Genomic DNA, 18,219 nt, shown 5'->3' on the forward strand with positions numbered 1-18,219 from the left:
CTGATACTGCTCGACGGGAGTGTTCGCAATTCAGGATGGCTGGTCCTCAGAAGGAGAAGGAAGAGGAAGTTAGAAAGTCCATGATTGAGTACGCCAAACAATGGGGAGGTTCGTGATTGTGCAGCAATGCACATTTCCCATCCGTTGACTAATCTCGAGTCGACATATTTACACTGTAACAGAGAATCCTGCTCCTGCAACTCTTCTTGCAAGTCTCACCTTCGCACAACACTATAGGCCATTTCAACCGCTTCCACTGCTCTTCCCGCCGTTGCTACTCTTCTCTTCCTATCTCAGTGTCCTGGGCTACAAAATTGACAGCGCCGGAACGACTGCTGCTTTAAGTGGAACATATTGGGTTCTAGCAGGAAGGAGAAAATTTCACTTCATGAAAAAGTTTGGTGCACGAGGAATTGTCAGAGGGTTGACGATGGGCTTGTGTCTGATGAATGTTGTCGGCGGCGGTCTTGCATACAGCCTCGGGGACAGGGCGAAGGAGGAAGAAGAGAGAGGATCTTAAGTGGCTACCCTAGTAGATCATGAACGGTCCGTTTCGCTGAAAGGGTCTGGGAAATTCTGCTGAGAGTGGAGTGACTGCGGTACTCTGGACGACAACGCTTGGAGGAGTTTGTCTTGGAGGTTACTCCTTCTGTCTCACGGTCTTTACATTCTCCACGATGAGCCCAGACGTGCTGAAGCGGCGAGGAAATGGTCGGCAAGCTAAATTCGGCAGCCGTCATGGTCCACACTTGTGAGGTGGCTCCACACAAGATTCGGTGGCCAGTTGCCTTGGATGTATGAGCATGAGAGAGAATCTCGCCTCACATTTGTGACAATAGCAAAAGGACAGCAAAGCCTCCAACGCGGTGGAAAAAAGTTTGGCAAAAGTGGAAACGGCATCAGCATAACGGTGGATGGACGGGAAGCAGCATGTCACTGAACTCTGCAAACGAACTCCCTTGAATTGGTGTATTGCCGGGTTGTGATATTATTCTTCCTGACTTCGCCTATTTCAGTCAAAAGAAGAAACAAGGCCGAGTTCAAATGACACAAACACGCCAAGCCTCAGCATGATATACAGATTTTCCCCTTCTCTTCTTCTCTTCGCCATATTTTAATGTAAGGCGCTCTATTATACCCTTGTCGAACGCACACATCCGATTGTGTCTACACATTTCCGAGTCGCCGAGATTAACCCCAAAGCCGATCCTAATCCGATCCACTTGAATTCGCCAGGTGATTTCGGTTGCTTGTGTGAAAATCATGGTGGTGATGGTTCGCTATTGGCGGACATCCCATTCAAAGATATATATTATATACAAAATATAGCCCATCTCTCTCTCCTCTCCCCTTTCCCCAAACCTGAACGCGACAACAGCCCAAATGCGACAAAGAATCCACCGCTCAGGAGAGAAAGAAAGAACCTGGGCATGGAAAGTATGGGGACGAGGGCTCTTCTGTTCGAAACACACGTCAAGGACGTCCAACCCAAGCCACGTCTGTTTTGGTCACTGGGTCTCGGCAGATTAGGTACGTACGAAGGCACTTTCGAAGCTTCATCCACCAAGTTCCATGGTCGATGTAGTCAAAATCATGCCAAGATTGAATCAAATTGAAAAAGGTCCCAAGGGCCATTCTCTGCCTTTGTTTCACCCACTTCCGGCCTCCCACATAGGCGTTGTGGATGAGGGTCTCTCTGGGGAGAAACATCACACAACCTGGTGCTTAGTGCGGAGAAGTAAGATAGCTGCGACTTTCAGAAGATCAGATAGCCATGGCGGTGGAGTGAGATTTTGAATGGCGGCATATTTGATCAATTTTCTTGTCCTGAGGAAGCCATATAATGTCTTTTGCGGACCGAATCCATATCGAGTTCAAGCTTTCTTCTAGCTGATATTTCCTCTGGACCAGCAGTCGTCCTTAGTCACTCCTTTCCGAGAGTTTTTTCCTAGCTCAAATTAGGTGGATGGAGTCTGCAACACCTTGTGATGCTTTTGGGCTGAGCTGTGGCTTTCCCCGGTCTGGGTCTAGCTAGTCCTTTTCGAAGCCGTGATCTTCGAGCTTCCGGCTCCTCATCTCAGCACTTGGAAGCCACCACTCGGCGCATGACCCATGACCCAAGAGAGTCGTTTGGTTTGGATCTCATCGAAGCCCTTCAAACGGGATCTTTCATCCACCTGTAGCCTCTCTGTAGATCGTAATAGCCCGGTTACTCCCTGCCGTTACAAATCTTTCCGCCTTCTGCCTCTCTACAGAGGTTTCGCCCTTCGGTAACCATTTGACACACCATATCCCCCTTTCGCTCTCACTATGCGTCGCAACGCAAGTTCTTCGGTCAATATCCCAAACTTTCACCTTCCCATCCAGACTCCCGCTCAGCAGATATTGACCGGTGTAACTCCAGTCAAGGCTCGTGATCCATGCAGCGTGGCCACTGAGGTTTGCTACCTGTTCGCCGGAATTGGGATCGTATAAGGAAATAATGCGTGCATCACCTGCTGCCGCAACCAATTTGGAGCCAGGGGAGAATTTAACGGCCCGGACAGGTTTGATGAGGCCGGGAAGGGAATGTAGAAGACGAGACGTGGCCGTGGAGAAAAGGTAGATATTCCCAGATTCGTGGCCGCTGGCGATGAAGCGTCCATCCGGTGACTGATAGGCTGCATCAGTATCTGTTTGGCAAAGTCGTGGGGCAGAGTAGCATCAGCACACGTACCAGATCAATACACATGCCGAAACTGCCTTTCGTCTCAAACTCCTTGACTTTTTCTCCCCCGTTCGTCAAATCCCAGACATTCACACGCCCATCATGTGTAGTTCCGGCCAGGTACTGTCCATCCAGCGACAAAGTTACAGCCCAGGTCTCGCCGGCTTTCCTGGGAGCATCGATGCCTGTCACATCCCCATCATCTTTCCAAATGCCCTCCTCATACTTCCAGACCTTGGCCTCTCCAGCGAAACCCGCACTGACGGCCTTTGTGCCAGGTTGGTTCGTGACGATATGGTGACAGCCGAGCTTATGTGCGTCTCTGAGGACTTGGGCAATCGGAAAGTCGTCCTCAGTTGTTGAGTAGATTTTAATCGAGGGCTCACCAGAACCGCTGAGAATCTGGGCCTGTGTCGCAGCTAGAGCGAAGACATCGGTGGCATGAGCTAGATTTGTATCAACGAAGTGACCTCTGGATTCTGAGATGTCGGGACGTACCCTCATCTATTGTATGCTGGGCGAGATACTGCTTCGACTGTGGCTCTTGTCAGTAAATTTGTTCGAATGTTCGTCAGGAAGGACTAAAGCCGACCATGTTGATTTCCGCGCGGCATTATACAGAGAGTCCTGGATAGGCAATCTTGTAGCAAAATTGTCAGGTGAAGGGTTAACATTAAGGGGGAGCGGGTGTGGCAGTCCACATTTCGATGTAAACGACTGAATTGATGTTTTGAAAATTACTGTACATGTGACGTAATTTACAAGGTAATATAATGCCTGCAGAGAAACTTGTCTGCGGATTGGACACAAATGACTGCTCCGTCCATCTTCACTTTTTCCACCTAGCAACTGTAGATTTGATATCATCCGACTGAGAACATGCCTGGTACGCTCTCGTGTATGATTGCGAATCCCACAAAGATCAACTTGTTGGAGAATCCTCCCCTCTAGCACTTTGGAAACCACTTGAACTCTGTGGAATCGGGGGTCTCTGACCATTCCGTACAATTTGGTCATGCTGCTCAATTGTTCACCTGCGGTTCTGGCGGCTTGTTTCCTTCAAGACTAGGACAGTTGCAAATCCGTCATGAAGTTTCAGTATAGGCATTTCGATGTAGTCGCTGATGGAAAGGAGGATCTAGAAGCCGGTATTCTTAAACTAGTCGAAATCGTTCATCCCTTGTCTTGCCCAATTCCGTGACCCATCTTCTTCATACCGGACTCTTCTCTTCCTTCGCCGCTTCTCGTTCCTGCGCATCTCTGGCCTTCCAGCCTTCATATATCTCTGAGTCGTATTAGTACCAAGAGTGTTTTGGAATGACTGTGAGCCTGACCTGCAACACAATATGGGCATAATGTATGAGCTTTTTTCGGCCTGCCGCAACCTGGACATTGATTGATTGCTCTTACATCCTTCAATGCCTTTCCAGCGAGCTGTCGATGTCTCTTTTTCATATGTGACGTTTTTTTCTTGGGAACGGCGTTAAGCACTCCCTCCCATATATCTGCAATGATACCAGGGATGTTTATCGCGATGGTTGGGATTGCAACGGATGCCGATATCAGGTTCCGAAACGACCAAGCTCGGATCGTTGTTGAAGATGTGGTTGCGCTTCGTCCTAGGAACAAAGAGGGGATCCGGGAAGCGGCTGCAGCATTTGCCAACGCCATGCTACTTGACTACACTGCATCACCTGAGAAAGGGAGAGGGGCGTGAAGAATAGGAAAACTCACAGGCTCAACTGGTCGTGATGGCCGTACTATTTGCAGGAGTGTCGAGATTTCTCAAACCGCGCGCATACACGCTAGCCTCATCCTTCGTTAAGTGCGGTTTAGGGGGGTTCCCGTCTTCCCAGGTTCAAGCCTGGCAAATCTACCCCTGTCCTTGGCATCGGAGAGATCAAAAAAGGGGACATTTGACTGACATCTCAACTTGTCTGGGGAAATTTTGTCGCGGGTCGCAATTTACTTCCTCGTGCATCCTCAATTCCCACTTCTCTTGCGCATCACGACTCCCATATTGTCATCGGTCTTTCATCACTTCAACCTCTCCGGTCCATCCTCCATCCGCAGATCATCATGACTATGGCAATGCCGCAAGGAAACGCGGTCTTCCCGCGAAGCCACGTCGGCTTTGACAGCATCACCCAACAAATTGAAAAGAAGCTGTTGAAGAGAGGTTTCCAATTCAATGTCATCTGCGTCGGTGCGTATATTTCTACCACTCACTGCTCTTGAAGGCTTACTCCCATCAGGTCAAACCGGTCTCGGAAAATCTACTTTGATCAACACCATCTTCGCATCTCACCTCATCGACTCCAAGGGTCGTCTGCGACCAGATGAGCAGATCCGTTCCACCACCGAGATCCAGACCGTCTCACACAGTGAGTCGTGAATTTATCAAAGGGGATGGAAAAGTACCACTGACCATTTTGCCAGTCATTGAGGAAAATGGAGTGCGACTACGATTGAACATTGTCGATACTCCTGGTTACGGAGATTTGGTCAACAACGATAGATGGCAAGTTTTCTTTTTGGGACACTTCCATGGACTAAGATGGAATGGGCTGACTAAGATGCAGTTGGGATCCTATTGTGAAATACATCAAAGACCAGCATTCTGCCTACCTCCGAAAAGAACTCACTGCCCAGCGCGAGCGCTACATCCAAGATACTCGCATTCACTGCTGCCTCTTCTTCATCCAGCCCTCCGGCCACGCCCTCAAGCCTATCGACATTGTGGTCTTGAAGAAGCTCTCTGATGTTGTCAATGTCGTTCCGGTCATTGCAAAGGCCGACTCACTCACACTTGAGGAGCGCAGGGCGTTCAAAGAGCGCATCAAGGAGGAGTTTGCCTTCCACAATCTCAAGATGTATCCATATGACAATGAAGAACTAGATGACGAGGAGCGAGCCACCAATGCGACCATCAAGGACATCATTCCGTTCGCAGTCGTCGGCAGCGAGAAGTCCATCATTGTTAATGGCAAGCAAGTCCGTGGCCGACAGAACAAATGGGGAGTGATCAACGTTGAGGATGAGAACCATTGCGAATTTGTCTACCTCAGGAACTTCCTCACCCGCACCCACCTCCAAGATCTCATTGAAACCACCAGCCAGATTCACTACGAGACATTCAGAGCCAAGCAACTGCTGGCCCTCAAGGAGAGCAGCGCTGCAAGTGGTATGGCTGGAAGCCGGCCCATCAGCCCTGCTGCGGATCGAGAATTGAGTAGAAGTTCGCAGCGTATGACCATGAACGGATATTGAAGAGAAGGCCACCAAGCACGTTTTCAAGGGTTTCGAGGAATCGATTTCATGGAGCGATGGTTGAGCTTGAGCGATTGCCATATCCTTCTTGTCACCTTGAACTTTGTCTAATGGAGAGCGGGTCTTTCGTCTTTCAACCCCGGAGAGTATTAAGTAATCCTCTAACATTTCATCGCTCTAGTTGATTCTGTAATCCCATCCATTTTTTGTCTTTCTCTAAACGCCCTGACAGATCATACTCCTCTTGTTTGGTTGTTCCAATTCTAATTTGCTGAAGAAATGTCTCTCATGACCCACTCATCTAGCTCCTTGAATGTAGCGTCAAGGTCATCATTTATAATGACTTTGTCATTCTTGCCCTCAGTCTTGCAATATTCCATCTCGTTTTTGGCTTGAGCAAGTCTCTTTTGAATGGCATCTTCACTCGTGTCGCCTCGGCCACGCAGCCTCTTCTCAAGAATCTCGATGCTGGGTGGCTGGATGAAGCATATCCTTGGATTCAGACTGCTTTTCTTCAATTGTTTCACCCCTTCCATCTCAATATCGAATATGCAGATTCTTTTGCCCTCAGCAGTGGTCCCATCAATGCTCTTCCCTTTGCCTTCCGCGACGTCTTGGACTGCCTTTTTGGACGAGCCATAGTAGTTCCCTCCGAACTTGGCGTGCTCCTCAAATGCGTCCTCCGCGATCATTTTCTCGAACACTTCGGGCGTAGTAAAATGGTAGTGCACGCCATCTTGCTCGCCGGGACGGGGTTTCCGGGTAGTATGAGACACGCTGAAGCCGAAGAGATCAGGATGCTTCGCAAAAAGGCGGGTAATGAGCGTCGACTTCCCAGTGCCCGAAGGACCAGAAAATACAATCGGTCGAAGTTTATCGGTTGATGGAGCTGCCGGTGCCATGCCGAATTTGCGATAGAGAACTCGGTGGTAATGTGTGAGCTTCAGTCTCTGGCTGGGATAAGACTCCACAAGCCGCAGAGACAATCTGGTGCTCATAAGGGAAACCCTTGCGGAACAATTGAATGAATTGAACTGGGCGGTAAGGCAGCGCGCCAATAGCAAAGCTCGCCGGGGGTGCGGCGGGGGGATGTCTTGGCAGGGGTCGGATCCTCCTAGGCGCCTCAATCTTCTCTCTATTGCCATCTGCGAAAGACATCTATTTCTATCACTGTACCATCTCACAATGGATTCTCCAGATCCCCTGGCGGAGTCGGATGGCGCCTCTGGACCATCATCACCATCCCAAACCAATGCCGACGGAGATGACAGAGCCGATGATGTAGATAGAGCGAAACCAACGCAGGCGCGTCATCGAGGCCGACACGCCAAAGATCCGCTCGGACAATCCGTGCTCTTCCAATGCCAGAGAGTGGAGGACCTGGAAACAAAACTCCGCGATTATTTAGCCAACCCAACAGGAGATCCTGAACATACGACATTGGAGTTCTCGTTCCCTGTCACTGCAGCATTCATGGTGGCAGCCCGAGAGGCAATCCCAACCAAGGGCCCGAATAGGAAGGTCCCTTACCTCTACAGCCCCTTCAACAAAACCGCCATCAGTGTCATTGATGCTCTTCATACAATTAAGGACCCTAAAGAACAGATGCTCATGCAGAAGGGAATATCCCGAGCTCTTGTCGAAGCGGTTCAACAAGCAGATGGCTTTCGCTACAGCTTCCATAATCACTGGATCAGCAGAGAAGATCAAGCCAGCAGGTTTTCCTATTATTGCAATGACTCGACTCTTAATAAAGGTAGAGCTGCTAATGAAGGAGCATCCAAGGTCAGACTCGGAGTGAAGATCAGAAAGCCTGTTTTCGATTGTCATGGCCTGCTTTCCGTCAAGTTTTCATCGACAAAGATGAGCCTGGAGCTTCATTATAAACATGTTCCGCTCCACCAGACCTATGAGGAGCGAGCTCCGCCTCCACGCAAGGATAGTAAACGAAGGAAGATCCTGGAGATTTTCCATCCGGATAAGCTACCAAAGCCGAAGGAGAAAAAGAGGAAAGCTGCACCGCCATCCAGACAGTCGCCGGCGCGCAAAAGACGGGCAACGGAACCATTGCCTCAACCAGAGAGTGGATCAAGGCCGGAGACTGCCCGGGAAAATAGCTTGCAGCCTTTGTTCGACTTCTTGGGATCTGCGGGGAGGCTGGATGAGGATCGACCTACAACCGCAGCATCAGAAACGACAGGAGATATAACTACCCGTAATGCAGAGTCGGAGCCACCCCTCACTGGAGGTGGTGGAATCAACCAATCTCGTGACGAAAGCACCTCAGAAGTATCAAGTCGTAGGCCACCGAAAAAGATGCCCTTCCCTGGCATGATGTCAGGATTCATGGCAGGCGAGGAGATAACTTGGGGCCGCAAGACAGCTGTTCGCAGGGCTCAACGGTCCAAGCGAAGCGAAATAACAGTTCCGGTCTCTACTGCCGAAAATACTTCCACAGACGCCCAAGTCCCTGAGGCCAACACTCAGCAGACAGCGCCCAACCCTCTCACAGAACTCGAGGCTCTAAAGGCCAGATTGCAAGAGGCGGAGCAGAAGATCCGAGACCTTGAGGCGGAGAAAAATAGAGCAGTAGCACCCATAGTTTGGAATGGGCCGCCACCACAACCTCCGGCATCGAGCCCAGGGTTTGCTCATCCGCACTATCCTGCACCGTATTATCCATATCGACCGCCACAGTGGCAAAACCCTCCTCCTCCCGCTGCCCCTCCTAATCCTCACGCGGCGCCTACAGCCGCCAGATATCCCGGCCCTGTTCCTGCCTCAGTCTCTGGACCAGCTTCCGATGCCTCTCAGCCTCCAAAGACAGGGCCAAACCAAGCGCCAGCACAAACGCCTGCTCCAGCATACGGTTTCATACCGAATCCAGCAGACAGTGCGGCAAACCAAGCAACACCCACTCCAACGGCGCCCCAGCCAAAACCTCAAAAGGCATTACGCTGGCAGAATCCACGGACGGTGGCAAACGTTGCCGATAGAAAACCCTCCCTTCAGGGCTTTCATGATTGAAGCGTGGAGACTATATCTCCATCCAGCAATTCGTCTTCGGCTTTACGAATCTGAGAAACATGATAGTGATGGTTGGTCAGTCACAGCCAGATTACACCTTTGCAAGTGTCAGTTAATTCTAACCGTACTATGTAGTAATACTTCTACCTTCCTTTTATGACTGGATCTCGATACCTACTATAAGAAAGTATTTGTCTTCTGATAATACTTTTCTTTCTAAGACGACTAAGTCTCAATTCTTTTTTTTTCCCTTGAAGGTAAACGGCGTTCATGTATTTGAAGGGGTTTATTCATTATGTCATCCTCATGGGTATACCTAATATCTCGATAATTATCATCCAGCGTCGTCAAGGGTATGCCCCGAAATATCCATCTTGCTGAGACATCTCTCTCAAGATTTCCTTCCCCTTCCAGCTCAGATACACAGTTTCATGGACCTGGACATAATTGTCGCTGTTGGGGGGATCTTCGTCAAAATCGACTTCCTTCTGGATCGTGAATTCTGTATGGCTACGCCGTTCGATTCTTCTCACAACGAGGATAGCAACCAGCCACCAGAGAGCAGCGAAGCCCAACACCGACCAGCCGACTGTGGGGACGATGAACCATGTCACAGTCTGAGACGGCTGGGCTGATGGGTCTAGAACTTCCTCCAAGTCTGACAATGACGATGAGTCCTCAACCTGGCTCAAAGCGGCTTCCGGCTTGACCCAAGATGTGATGACTGGGAACAAGTTCCCAATGAGATAGACAGTCGCGCAGAGAACACTCAGCCATGGCCGGGTGTTCCTGGTCTTCTCACGCCAATTCTCCTTTTTGGAGAATCGGAGATAGAGGATCCCCAGGGCCAGAAGACTTCCAAAGCATGCGTTGACGACGTATGCCGCGATGCCAGTGAGAATTACATATGCATTCTGCGGTGTCTCGCCATAAGTTGCGAAAATGAGAACGATGCATGTAATCAAGTGCAATAAGAGAGCACCAACGGGTGTCTTTTCCGAATGAACTTCGGGGGCCAACCAACGCATTTGCAAGAGACGACCGAACGGTCGATTAATGAAAGTGGACCGCTGCGCCCAGCGGAGCATGCGCCCAAAAGAGAGATCCTTGTTTTGTCCAAAGAATTTCGGCCATGGCAGAACACCTTCCTTTGCAACCTCTTGCTTAACACGAGCTGCCGTATACGTCATGACAATGATGTTTCCCAAGCTACAAATGGCAAGGAATGCACTGAAAATCCGCGCCCCAGTGTTGTCGCCTGGTGCAAGGGCGCCGTAAGTCAACTGGAAGAAGGACTGGGAAACACTCGTGCCACTGATTTGTACTGATTTGGGGACAACCACCATCTTTGTCCGGTTAGTCAAGAAACAGGTTTGGGAGGCGGGGCTAGAAGGACCAGGGTACTCACATAGCTCACGTTGACGGCCATATAGAGCACACAGACGGTGGTCAATGACGCCACCATAGAGATGGGATATGTCCGTTGTGGCTTTTCGATTTCCCCCAAGACATAGTTGGGTTGCTCGAATCCTCCATAGGCAAAAATGATGGCAAGAAAGGCTTGAGCATAGCCATTGGCACTCTGTGATGAGTCGCTGAAAGCAGTCGACGGTGACAGATTCTCAGACAGCGTCTCATCTCGGTCAATATTGTTGCCAGGATTATCTGGGAAGGCTCCAGTTCCATAACAGATTGCCGTGACAATGATGAACAGCATCATGCATATCTTCAGGGCAGCGAAAATCGTGCTCAGGAGGATACCACCTCTACGGGAGAAGGTGTGAATGAAACAAGCGACAACAGAGACAGCGATGGCTATACCACGGACTGCTCCATTCGTCACTTCAGCGTTTGACGCTTCAAGAATTCGAATTCCGAAGCTGATGGCGTTACCTGCCATGTTGCCGAGGGCAATAAACGAGATGCCAAAGAAAGATGTGATGAAGAGGAGCGTGTCTTTTCGATATGCTGGCTTCCGGAAGACATATTGCAACTGTGGAGGGTCAGCGTTGGCGCAGTGGGAAACGAGAACAGAGGGCCAAAATACGTAGTTCACATCACCTCCAGACCTGGGCACGCCTCGATCCATCCCTCCAACGACTCGCCGTGGTATATTCAATCCATACTCGATGTATACATGCATTCCTGCCAATGCATAAACCGCACCAGCGAACCAGAATAGCAAAGTTGTGCCAGTGCTCTCTGTTCCCTGAATGACTCGAGCGGGAGTCATAAAGATTCCCGTACCTTACAGAAGAATTAATCAAAGGCCCGGGATGCTATCTGGGGATGAATCACATACCAATCATTCTGTTTATAACCAGGCCCATGACTGCTATATAGCCAAGCTTGAAACGATCCTCGGGAGATCGCGTGACAATTCGATTTGGGTCTTCATTTTCAGAAAAGAGGCTCTCTCCAGCACTGCGTGTGCTGTCCTGAGACCGACGTCGAGCAAGACCACCGTTCATGACGACTGTGGCTTGAGGGACACAGTTTGAATGAAAGAGGCGGTGGTAGCTTGACAAGACAGCGACGAGGCGACTATACCGCTATATGAATGGGATGGCCAAAGAGCCGAGCACCATCTTTCGTGCCGTGAGGCTGATTCGACGGGTGGTCCAACTTTTCGAGACGGAACTTTGGAATCGAACAGGCTGTTTTGCCTCGTGTTCACAGTCCCCTCTCACTGGCCGGAAGGCAACCCTACCAACTGTTTCTGGTAAGCTTGACGCCCTCAAGAGAAGCACCCAAGAGCGCTCAAGATTCTTGGAGTTCTTGATATGAGGTTGCCGAACCTATCTGGAGAGGGGATATCTCAATGCTAAGCCACGCAATGGTGCAATCACGGACAGGGGGGCGCATGGCCACAAGTCATCGTCCTCCCCTATCTAAGCGAATCTTTCCCCACTAGCCTTACTGAACCATCCTCGACACAATCGTTGATCTCGGCCTGTCTGGGAGATAGCTTTAAACTGAGTCGGATTTCCTGTTGGATTTCCAAACTCTTTGCAGTTATTTGATCTTATGGCTGGGATCCAGTTAGGCGACATTATCCAAGTGAGCAAGGCTGTATGGGACCTCTACTACTTCGGCTGGGCGGAATCGCAAGGTGCAGGTATGAGCCTCCCGTGGATCAATTTCTTTTGAGGAATTTGTTCTTCTCGGGCACCAAGGGCCCTTTCTTCGTCTTTGAGGTTCCTATTAACACCACTGCAGCGACACAGTATGCCCAATTCGGAATCGCATTCCGAGGACTGGCCGAGAGCCTCGATAGCCTCGTTCGTGTTCTTGAGAGCGCGCGGAGTCAGGTTCAGTCTGGGATTAACCCTCAGGGCCTTCCACGATGGAACTTGTCATCTTTAAACGAGATCATTGGCGACTACCAAGCCACCATCAACGAGTGCCGCAGATTGCTGGTGGCTAATCGCCGGTATGGCCAACGTGTCGGTCCCCTCCGAAATATTGAATGGAATATCTTGATTCAACCAGAGGCAAATGCTCTAAAGGAAAGAATTCTTCTCCACAACTCGAAGATTCTGATTATCCTTAAGCCTTTGGAGATTGACCTTTTGAACCACATCATCACCAGGATCGACGCCGTTCATGGCCAGGTCGAGAACGTAATTGGCCTTCTCACTTCCAATGTGCCGCAAGCCATCCGACAGCAGCAGATCTCCCATACTCTCCATATACCCCCAGCACTTGAAGCCCGGTTCGGCCAAGCCGCAGAGCCCAATGTTACAAACCAATGCCATGCAGCGAATCGTTCCTTACCAGAACTCACCGAAGCCTTTCTCCTTCACTTGAGACAATCGACAATAGATTTTCAACCACGCCGTTCCTTCCAACAGCAAACGGCACCTATCGAGGAGTATATCAACCTTTTGAAATGCGTATGGCTGATGGAGCGAATTGAGCAACACCTTACTCCCTCCCCGGAAGAAAACGATTCTCATTGGCCATCATTTATCAAGGGATTGAAAACGGTGTGTCGAGTATTATGCATGATGGTTCCAGGAGGCTGACAGTTGATCCACAGGAACTGTCCAGAGAATGCTGGAGGTTCAATCCATCTTGTCCGGATCAAATCCTTCCACCGGATCTGTCATCCCTCAGCGGCATCGACTTTTCAATCTGGGCTAAACGTGAACCCGAAAATATCCTGCCGCCCATTGTTCAGTTACCGGCTGCCATGATGGATGAACTTCTTAATGTGTAAGTCAATCACACTGCACTAGTAAAAATTGTTTTGCAACCGACACTGATTCACAGGTCTCTCGAAACGTCCAAACCAACCGTTGTTCAGAACCTACGCCTGCTGCGTGGTGTCGATGGCAAAATGAGTGCTATTGTTTCAGCAATTGATCTTAGTGGTGATGAAGAAAGGAGAGACGGTATAGATCAACCCGCATCTACACTAGCGTGCACGAACTAACTCAGAACCTTGGAGGTCGCACTTTGGATTTCTACATTCAATCTGCTAGTCTCATCCCGTTATATGCCGTGTCATTCAACCAGGGACCTCTAGGTGTCATCCTGAGAACCGATTCATGCATGGCAGAATTCACTTTTAAGCGATTGGACGAAATGTTGCGATTTCAGCGGGCATTGACTGGGTTCAAAGTTTATGAAGAGTACTCCCAGTAAGGTTATTCGATCAGACAAGGTGATCCTATGCTCGCTAATACTTATGCAGACCGGAAGTCTCCGTCGAGTTCATTACGTCTGATCGGAACACATCGCGGGTTGACACAGCCCATATACAGCTCTGGATTTCAAAGGAACTCGAAGGCCGTGCCAGTCGTACGTCCGAATCCGTTGTGGAGCCCGGCCCTCTCTCACGACAGAATTCTGCTTTGTCAGACATTGCATCTCCAATCTCATTGTATTCTGGCGGAGACTTCGGTGCCACAAACGACCCTCGACTCTCTGATCCTCTGATCTCACGCCTTGCCTACTTGAATGTCAACAACGCTCAACCAGCAAGGTCTCCACCATCCTCGAATAGCACTATACGCGAGTCGGTATTTTCACGATCGCCTCGGAATCAATCCATCCCAGACCCGAGGGTCAGTCGTGCGACCTCCATATCATCAACGCAAACTACTTCTTCGATCTCAATGACTCGTGACTCGGTCTCAGGAATGTCTTCTGCTGAAATCAATTCGAGCGGCACAAGCTCGAGAGTAACAACCGTCGATCATGGCTCAGGCCGTGGTTACGTGCACCACAAACCAACACCTCCGATGCTTGTCCTCCTCCTGAAATCTGGCAACTCCCAGCTGGATTCGCAACTGAGCCCCGCGCCGTTCACTGTGGTCACCGTCCAGCTCGATGAAAAGACTGCCCCGAATTTCGAGCGTTGCAAATGTCAAAGTCATCCGGGTCATTGCAAAATCACTGCTCTAGAGCGCAGTAAAGGAACGGAAGACCTAGTGGCTAACATCACTGAAGCCAGTGATTTGAACAGCTGGGATCTTATGAGCTTCAGAACCCCAAGAAGGGAAAATCAGTCGTTATCGCCCTCATCTATTCGGGCGCAGCCCCGGCCCCTTCAAAAGCTTCGTCGTCTAACGCTGACTTTCTCGAACACTGAGTCCCGACACAATCTAAGCGGCAGACCATGTGGCTGTAAAATCAAGCTCACGGCTGACCTGATGACTTGCCTCAAGGAAAAGCACCAGGGATTGCTCGGGAATTTGAAACAGCTTCATAAGAAGGAGCTCCAAAGCTTTGAGAAGAGTCAGAGGACGAAGGAGGACGTTGTGCTGGCTCCCGCTTCTTAAGACGGTCGGTAACAGTTAACAGTGGCTGATTAATGATCCATGATTGCGATGTTATGATGGTGCGAACGACATGTACAATATTGTTCTCCATTTTGAGTGTCAAGCAATACCCCTTCTTGAACGGACTTTATGATCTGGCTCGGAAGACATAGCGGGAATTGAAAAGAGATCTATCACCATCCGCGACGAGACGTGGATATTGTCGTAGACCGCTCCTCCTCCCGGGGACGTGGTCCATCGATCGGATCCGATGGCTCGTGGTATTTCATCGGATCCAATCTATGAACCATCTCGATATCGAGGCTCATCTGTGAACGCTCCATGCGATCCATCTCGAGTTTAATCAGTAGGGCTTGTCTAGGTGGTCCACAGACCGGATTTATCTGGATATGATTTATGACTTTTGGCTTGGATTTGCCGTCCCTCAGTTACGACGCGCTGAGTGAGGGAGAGAGAATAGGACCACAAGCTTAGTCTTACTCTCAGCTATTTCAATGGCAATATATTGCAAACGAAGACTGACGTCTGTCTTTCTTTTCCACGCAGGCGTCGACTGGAACGCCTAGGGTCTAGAAAAGTGGGGGCAAGGCTGTCTGCAACAGAAGGCTCAGCCGGTCTCCAAACTCCAGGCAGCTGCTTTTCATTTCTATCTCGATTCCACCACTCCCAAAGCGTTCCCACCACGACGAGTATGACTTAGAGTAAGTTGTACGCAAAAGCATCGAATAGCCTTGATATTCGCCCAGTGTCCAGATCTCTACCCGGCTCTTTATCTCTACAAAATCGCTGGGGGGTGCACAGCTCAGAGCGAAGCTGACATGGGCCCAAGTGAAACACACTCTCTCAAGCTCTGTGACGATTGCCTAAATGTTCTGACAAAGGTGGAGGAATTGGAATCGGGAAAAAGTCCCTCTGTGATCCGATCTGAATCACGACCCGATCCTACTCCCTCCAAATCTTACGAATGCTATAAGAGCGAGAAGGAGTTTCGAGAGTCCGACTACTATAAACATATCTTGCCAGAAGATGATTCGCTCGATCACAAGTCAAGCCGTGCGGACTTATTGGAATCCGCCAATTCAGGGTGCCATCTCTGCCGCTGGCTACTTAATTCTCTAGACTCTCGTGCCAAAGAGTCATATTCACATACGCAAACACGATATCGAAGACGGCCTGGGATCCTGCGCAAAGACCCTATGAAGAGCCCATTGGGACTGAGATGCGCGGGCCACTATTATTTCTCAATCAGGTGTGCGCCTGACCCTCGAGATTGGCCTGTGAGTGTACAAAGGGCAGGCATCGATCAACATCGACACGCTTACCAGGAATATGTGGGCGACGAGAGGGCTTCACTTATCATTGATTCTCTCAACGGCTTATCGAAAAGGCTTTTGAACCCCATTAATGCGACGGCAAAACTAGACGACTATACGCCGGGTGCTTCGACATGGTCACTGTTTAAGTATTGGATAGAGAATTGTGTATCCGATCATCCAGAATGCAAGCGACAAACTTTCCCAGATACTGCCACCGTTCTTCCCACTCGATTGTTAGACCTCCAAGACCCAGGTGAGATTCGCCTGGTCGAATCCAAATCCCTACCAACATCGAATGTTCCTGTCTACGCTGCTTTGTCACACTCTTGGGGCACGACTCATGAGCCTCATCTCGATAAAGAAACATTGGATTCGTTCATAGAGGGCTACCCCGTCTCGGCTCTACCGCAAACATTCAAAGATGCCGTCACCATGGCCCGGAGACTTGAGATTCCTTACTTGTGGATTGATTCCTTGTGCATTCGACAAGATTCAACCGAGGACTGGTTGCATGAGTCGTCGGCGATGGGTGCAATCTATCGAAATTCACACCTCTGCATTGCCGCGACCATCAGCAAAGACAACGCCAGTGGCTTCCTGGAGAAGCGCGACTTAACTCACAAGCGGCCCTTCATCTACCACGACCTAGTTGTTCAGGAGGACGTCGCCATGAGCAACGACAATTTCAACATGCGGCAAATAACGTGGTGTGACAGAATACGTACCCTCATCGAGTGGGGAGTCGATCGAGCCCCGTTGAATCAACGCGCATGGGTGTTTCAAGAAAGGATGCTCGCCCCCCGGATCATCCACTGCACCTCCGATGAGTTTATTTGGGAATGCTGTCGAGGCATGCTGTCTGAGAGCCACCCTCTGTTGACCAACGGAGGAAGTGTTGCCAAAGATGCGTGGAAGCATCTTTTGCGCGCTCCAGAGTCGCTCAGGGATCCGTTGTCCAAGGAACAGCATCTCAAAGAGCGAAAAGCATTTCTCCAACGATGGAGCGAGCTTGTCGCCACATACTCAAGTGCAAAGCTTACGCGTTTCGACGACAAACTTGTCGCTTGTTCTGCCATTGCAAAAGAATTTCAACCACTCCTCGGTGACTATGTTGCCGGTTTATGGAAAGCATATCTGCCCAGCCAGCTACTATGGTCTCATCACACATTCTGTGGCGTGCATCTTGGGGAGAAACATAGCATGCGGTCTCGAAACGGCCCTTCATGGTCCTGGGCTTCGCTCGACTGCCGAGTGAAACTGCCTTATTATTACGATGCATCGCACGACCCGAATTTTGATACCAAGGAGGATCGCCGAATGGAAGAGCCCATTAACCTGAGCAACTCCTCACTAGTTGATGTCCTCGATGTCAACGTCTCACTTCGCGGGGAAGATTCAACCGGTCCGGTCAACGGTGGAAGTATCCGTTTGGGTCGCTGCCAGATGTACCCCATCTATCGAAGTGCAGCATTCGGGTGCCGACTAGAAACCGAAGCGCCGGATGCATTTGAACAGGTGCAGCCGGTGAGATGGTATTGGGATGATCGGGACGACCCAGAAGTGGCTGATTATGATCCAATCATGAAAGATGCTTTCAAACCCGGTGAGTTCTTAAGAAGGAAATTTGGAAATATGAACAGGACTCACATTTAGAATCAGAAAACCCGGAGGAAGAAAATATCATGAGGTACGGCAGCCCGCAACGCTTCCTCCTGATTCACAAGAAAAGGCTTGCGCACCACAGTCCAAGATTAACTCAGATGTGTTGTGTGCCAATTGCCATCATTAGCACACGCGGTATGGCGAATTGGTATAAAAGGGGTACTGTCGCTGGGTTGATCGTCCAATTCACTGGTGGGGCTATTGGACAGTATCGACGAGTTGGTTACTTTTGCTGTGGGAAGGATTATCTCGAGAAGGTCTCTCGAGTGGCACCGGAAGTGGCCTTCACGCCTCCGACCGAATGGCCATCTGCTGAGAAATATAGCCTTGAAGGTGGATACACGATATGTATTGTATAAGGAGTGGAAGATGCCTAGGGACGAGGGTTGAGAATGGAGGAGTTCGGAAAGTAGATTCAATGGTATCAAACATGCCAAGCCTTTGTATG

At 49.9% G+C, this 18,219-nt stretch overlaps 8 protein-coding genes across 8 annotated transcripts; 5 read left to right on the forward strand and 3 right to left on the reverse strand.

Moving 5' to 3' along the window:
- Positions 1 to 35: 35 nt before the first annotated feature.
- Positions 36 to 520, forward strand: Z518_02780 (uncharacterized protein; the record flags this gene model as incomplete). The annotated part of the gene is made up of 2 exons (XM_013419806.1): positions 36 to 108; positions 183 to 520. 2 exons carry the CDS (start codon positions 36 to 38, stop codon positions 518 to 520), a joined length of 411 nt encoding a protein of 136 aa, XP_013275260.1.
- Positions 521 to 2,169: 1,649 nt separating this feature from the next.
- Z518_02781 (uncharacterized protein) lies at positions 2,170 to 4,378 on the reverse strand (the record flags this gene model as incomplete). Its single annotated transcript, XM_013419807.1, has 4 exons — positions 2,170 to 2,652; positions 2,717 to 3,153; positions 3,206 to 3,242; positions 4,118 to 4,378. The coding sequence occupies 4 exons, from the start codon at positions 4,376 to 4,378 to the stop codon at positions 2,170 to 2,172; spliced, it is 1,218 nt and encodes a 405-aa protein (XP_013275261.1).
- A 408-nt stretch (positions 4,379 to 4,786) lies between these two features.
- Z518_02782 (uncharacterized protein) lies at positions 4,787 to 5,977 on the forward strand (the record flags this gene model as incomplete). The annotated part of the gene is made up of 3 exons (XM_013419808.1): positions 4,787 to 4,913; positions 4,963 to 5,098; positions 5,290 to 5,977. The coding sequence occupies 3 exons, from the start codon at positions 4,787 to 4,789 to the stop codon at positions 5,975 to 5,977; spliced, it is 951 nt and encodes a 316-aa protein (XP_013275262.1).
- A 263-nt stretch (positions 5,978 to 6,240) lies between these two features.
- Positions 6,241 to 6,975, reverse strand: Z518_02783 (guanylate kinase; the record flags this gene model as incomplete). The annotated part of the gene is made up of 1 exon (XM_013419809.1): positions 6,241 to 6,975. The coding sequence occupies one exon, from the start codon at positions 6,973 to 6,975 to the stop codon at positions 6,241 to 6,243; it is 735 nt and encodes a 244-aa protein (XP_013275263.1).
- A 187-nt stretch (positions 6,976 to 7,162) lies between these two features.
- On the forward strand, positions 7,163 to 9,004 carry Z518_02784 (uncharacterized protein; the record flags this gene model as incomplete). Its single annotated transcript, XM_013419810.1, has 1 exon — positions 7,163 to 9,004. The coding sequence occupies one exon, from the start codon at positions 7,163 to 7,165 to the stop codon at positions 9,002 to 9,004; it is 1,842 nt and encodes a 613-aa protein (XP_013275264.1).
- A 347-nt stretch (positions 9,005 to 9,351) lies between these two features.
- Z518_02785 (uncharacterized protein) lies at positions 9,352 to 11,475 on the reverse strand (the record flags this gene model as incomplete). Its single annotated transcript, XM_013419811.1, has 4 exons — positions 9,352 to 10,350; positions 10,413 to 10,997; positions 11,052 to 11,251; positions 11,307 to 11,475. The coding sequence occupies 4 exons, from the start codon at positions 11,473 to 11,475 to the stop codon at positions 9,352 to 9,354; spliced, it is 1,953 nt and encodes a 650-aa protein (XP_013275265.1).
- A 556-nt stretch (positions 11,476 to 12,031) lies between these two features.
- Z518_02786 (uncharacterized protein) lies at positions 12,032 to 14,793 on the forward strand (the record flags this gene model as incomplete). Its single annotated transcript, XM_013419812.1, has 6 exons — positions 12,032 to 12,122; positions 12,224 to 12,993; positions 13,047 to 13,222; positions 13,280 to 13,401; positions 13,458 to 13,650; positions 13,704 to 14,793. The coding sequence occupies 6 exons, from the start codon at positions 12,032 to 12,034 to the stop codon at positions 14,791 to 14,793; spliced, it is 2,442 nt and encodes an 813-aa protein (XP_013275266.1).
- Positions 14,794 to 15,611: 818 nt separating this feature from the next.
- On the forward strand, positions 15,612 to 18,130 carry Z518_02787 (uncharacterized protein; the record flags this gene model as incomplete). The annotated part of the gene is made up of 2 exons (XM_013419813.1): positions 15,612 to 17,712; positions 17,763 to 18,130. 2 exons carry the CDS (start codon positions 15,612 to 15,614, stop codon positions 18,128 to 18,130), a joined length of 2,469 nt encoding a protein of 822 aa, XP_013275267.1.
- Positions 18,131 to 18,219: the final 89 nt, after the last annotated feature.

Source organism: Rhinocladiella mackenziei (assembly GCF_000835555.1).
Source record: "Rhinocladiella mackenziei CBS 650.93 unplaced genomic scaffold supercont1.2, whole genome shotgun sequence".
In the NCBI taxonomy this organism is placed as follows: Eukaryota; Fungi; Ascomycota; class Eurotiomycetes; order Chaetothyriales; family Herpotrichiellaceae; genus Rhinocladiella; species Rhinocladiella mackenziei.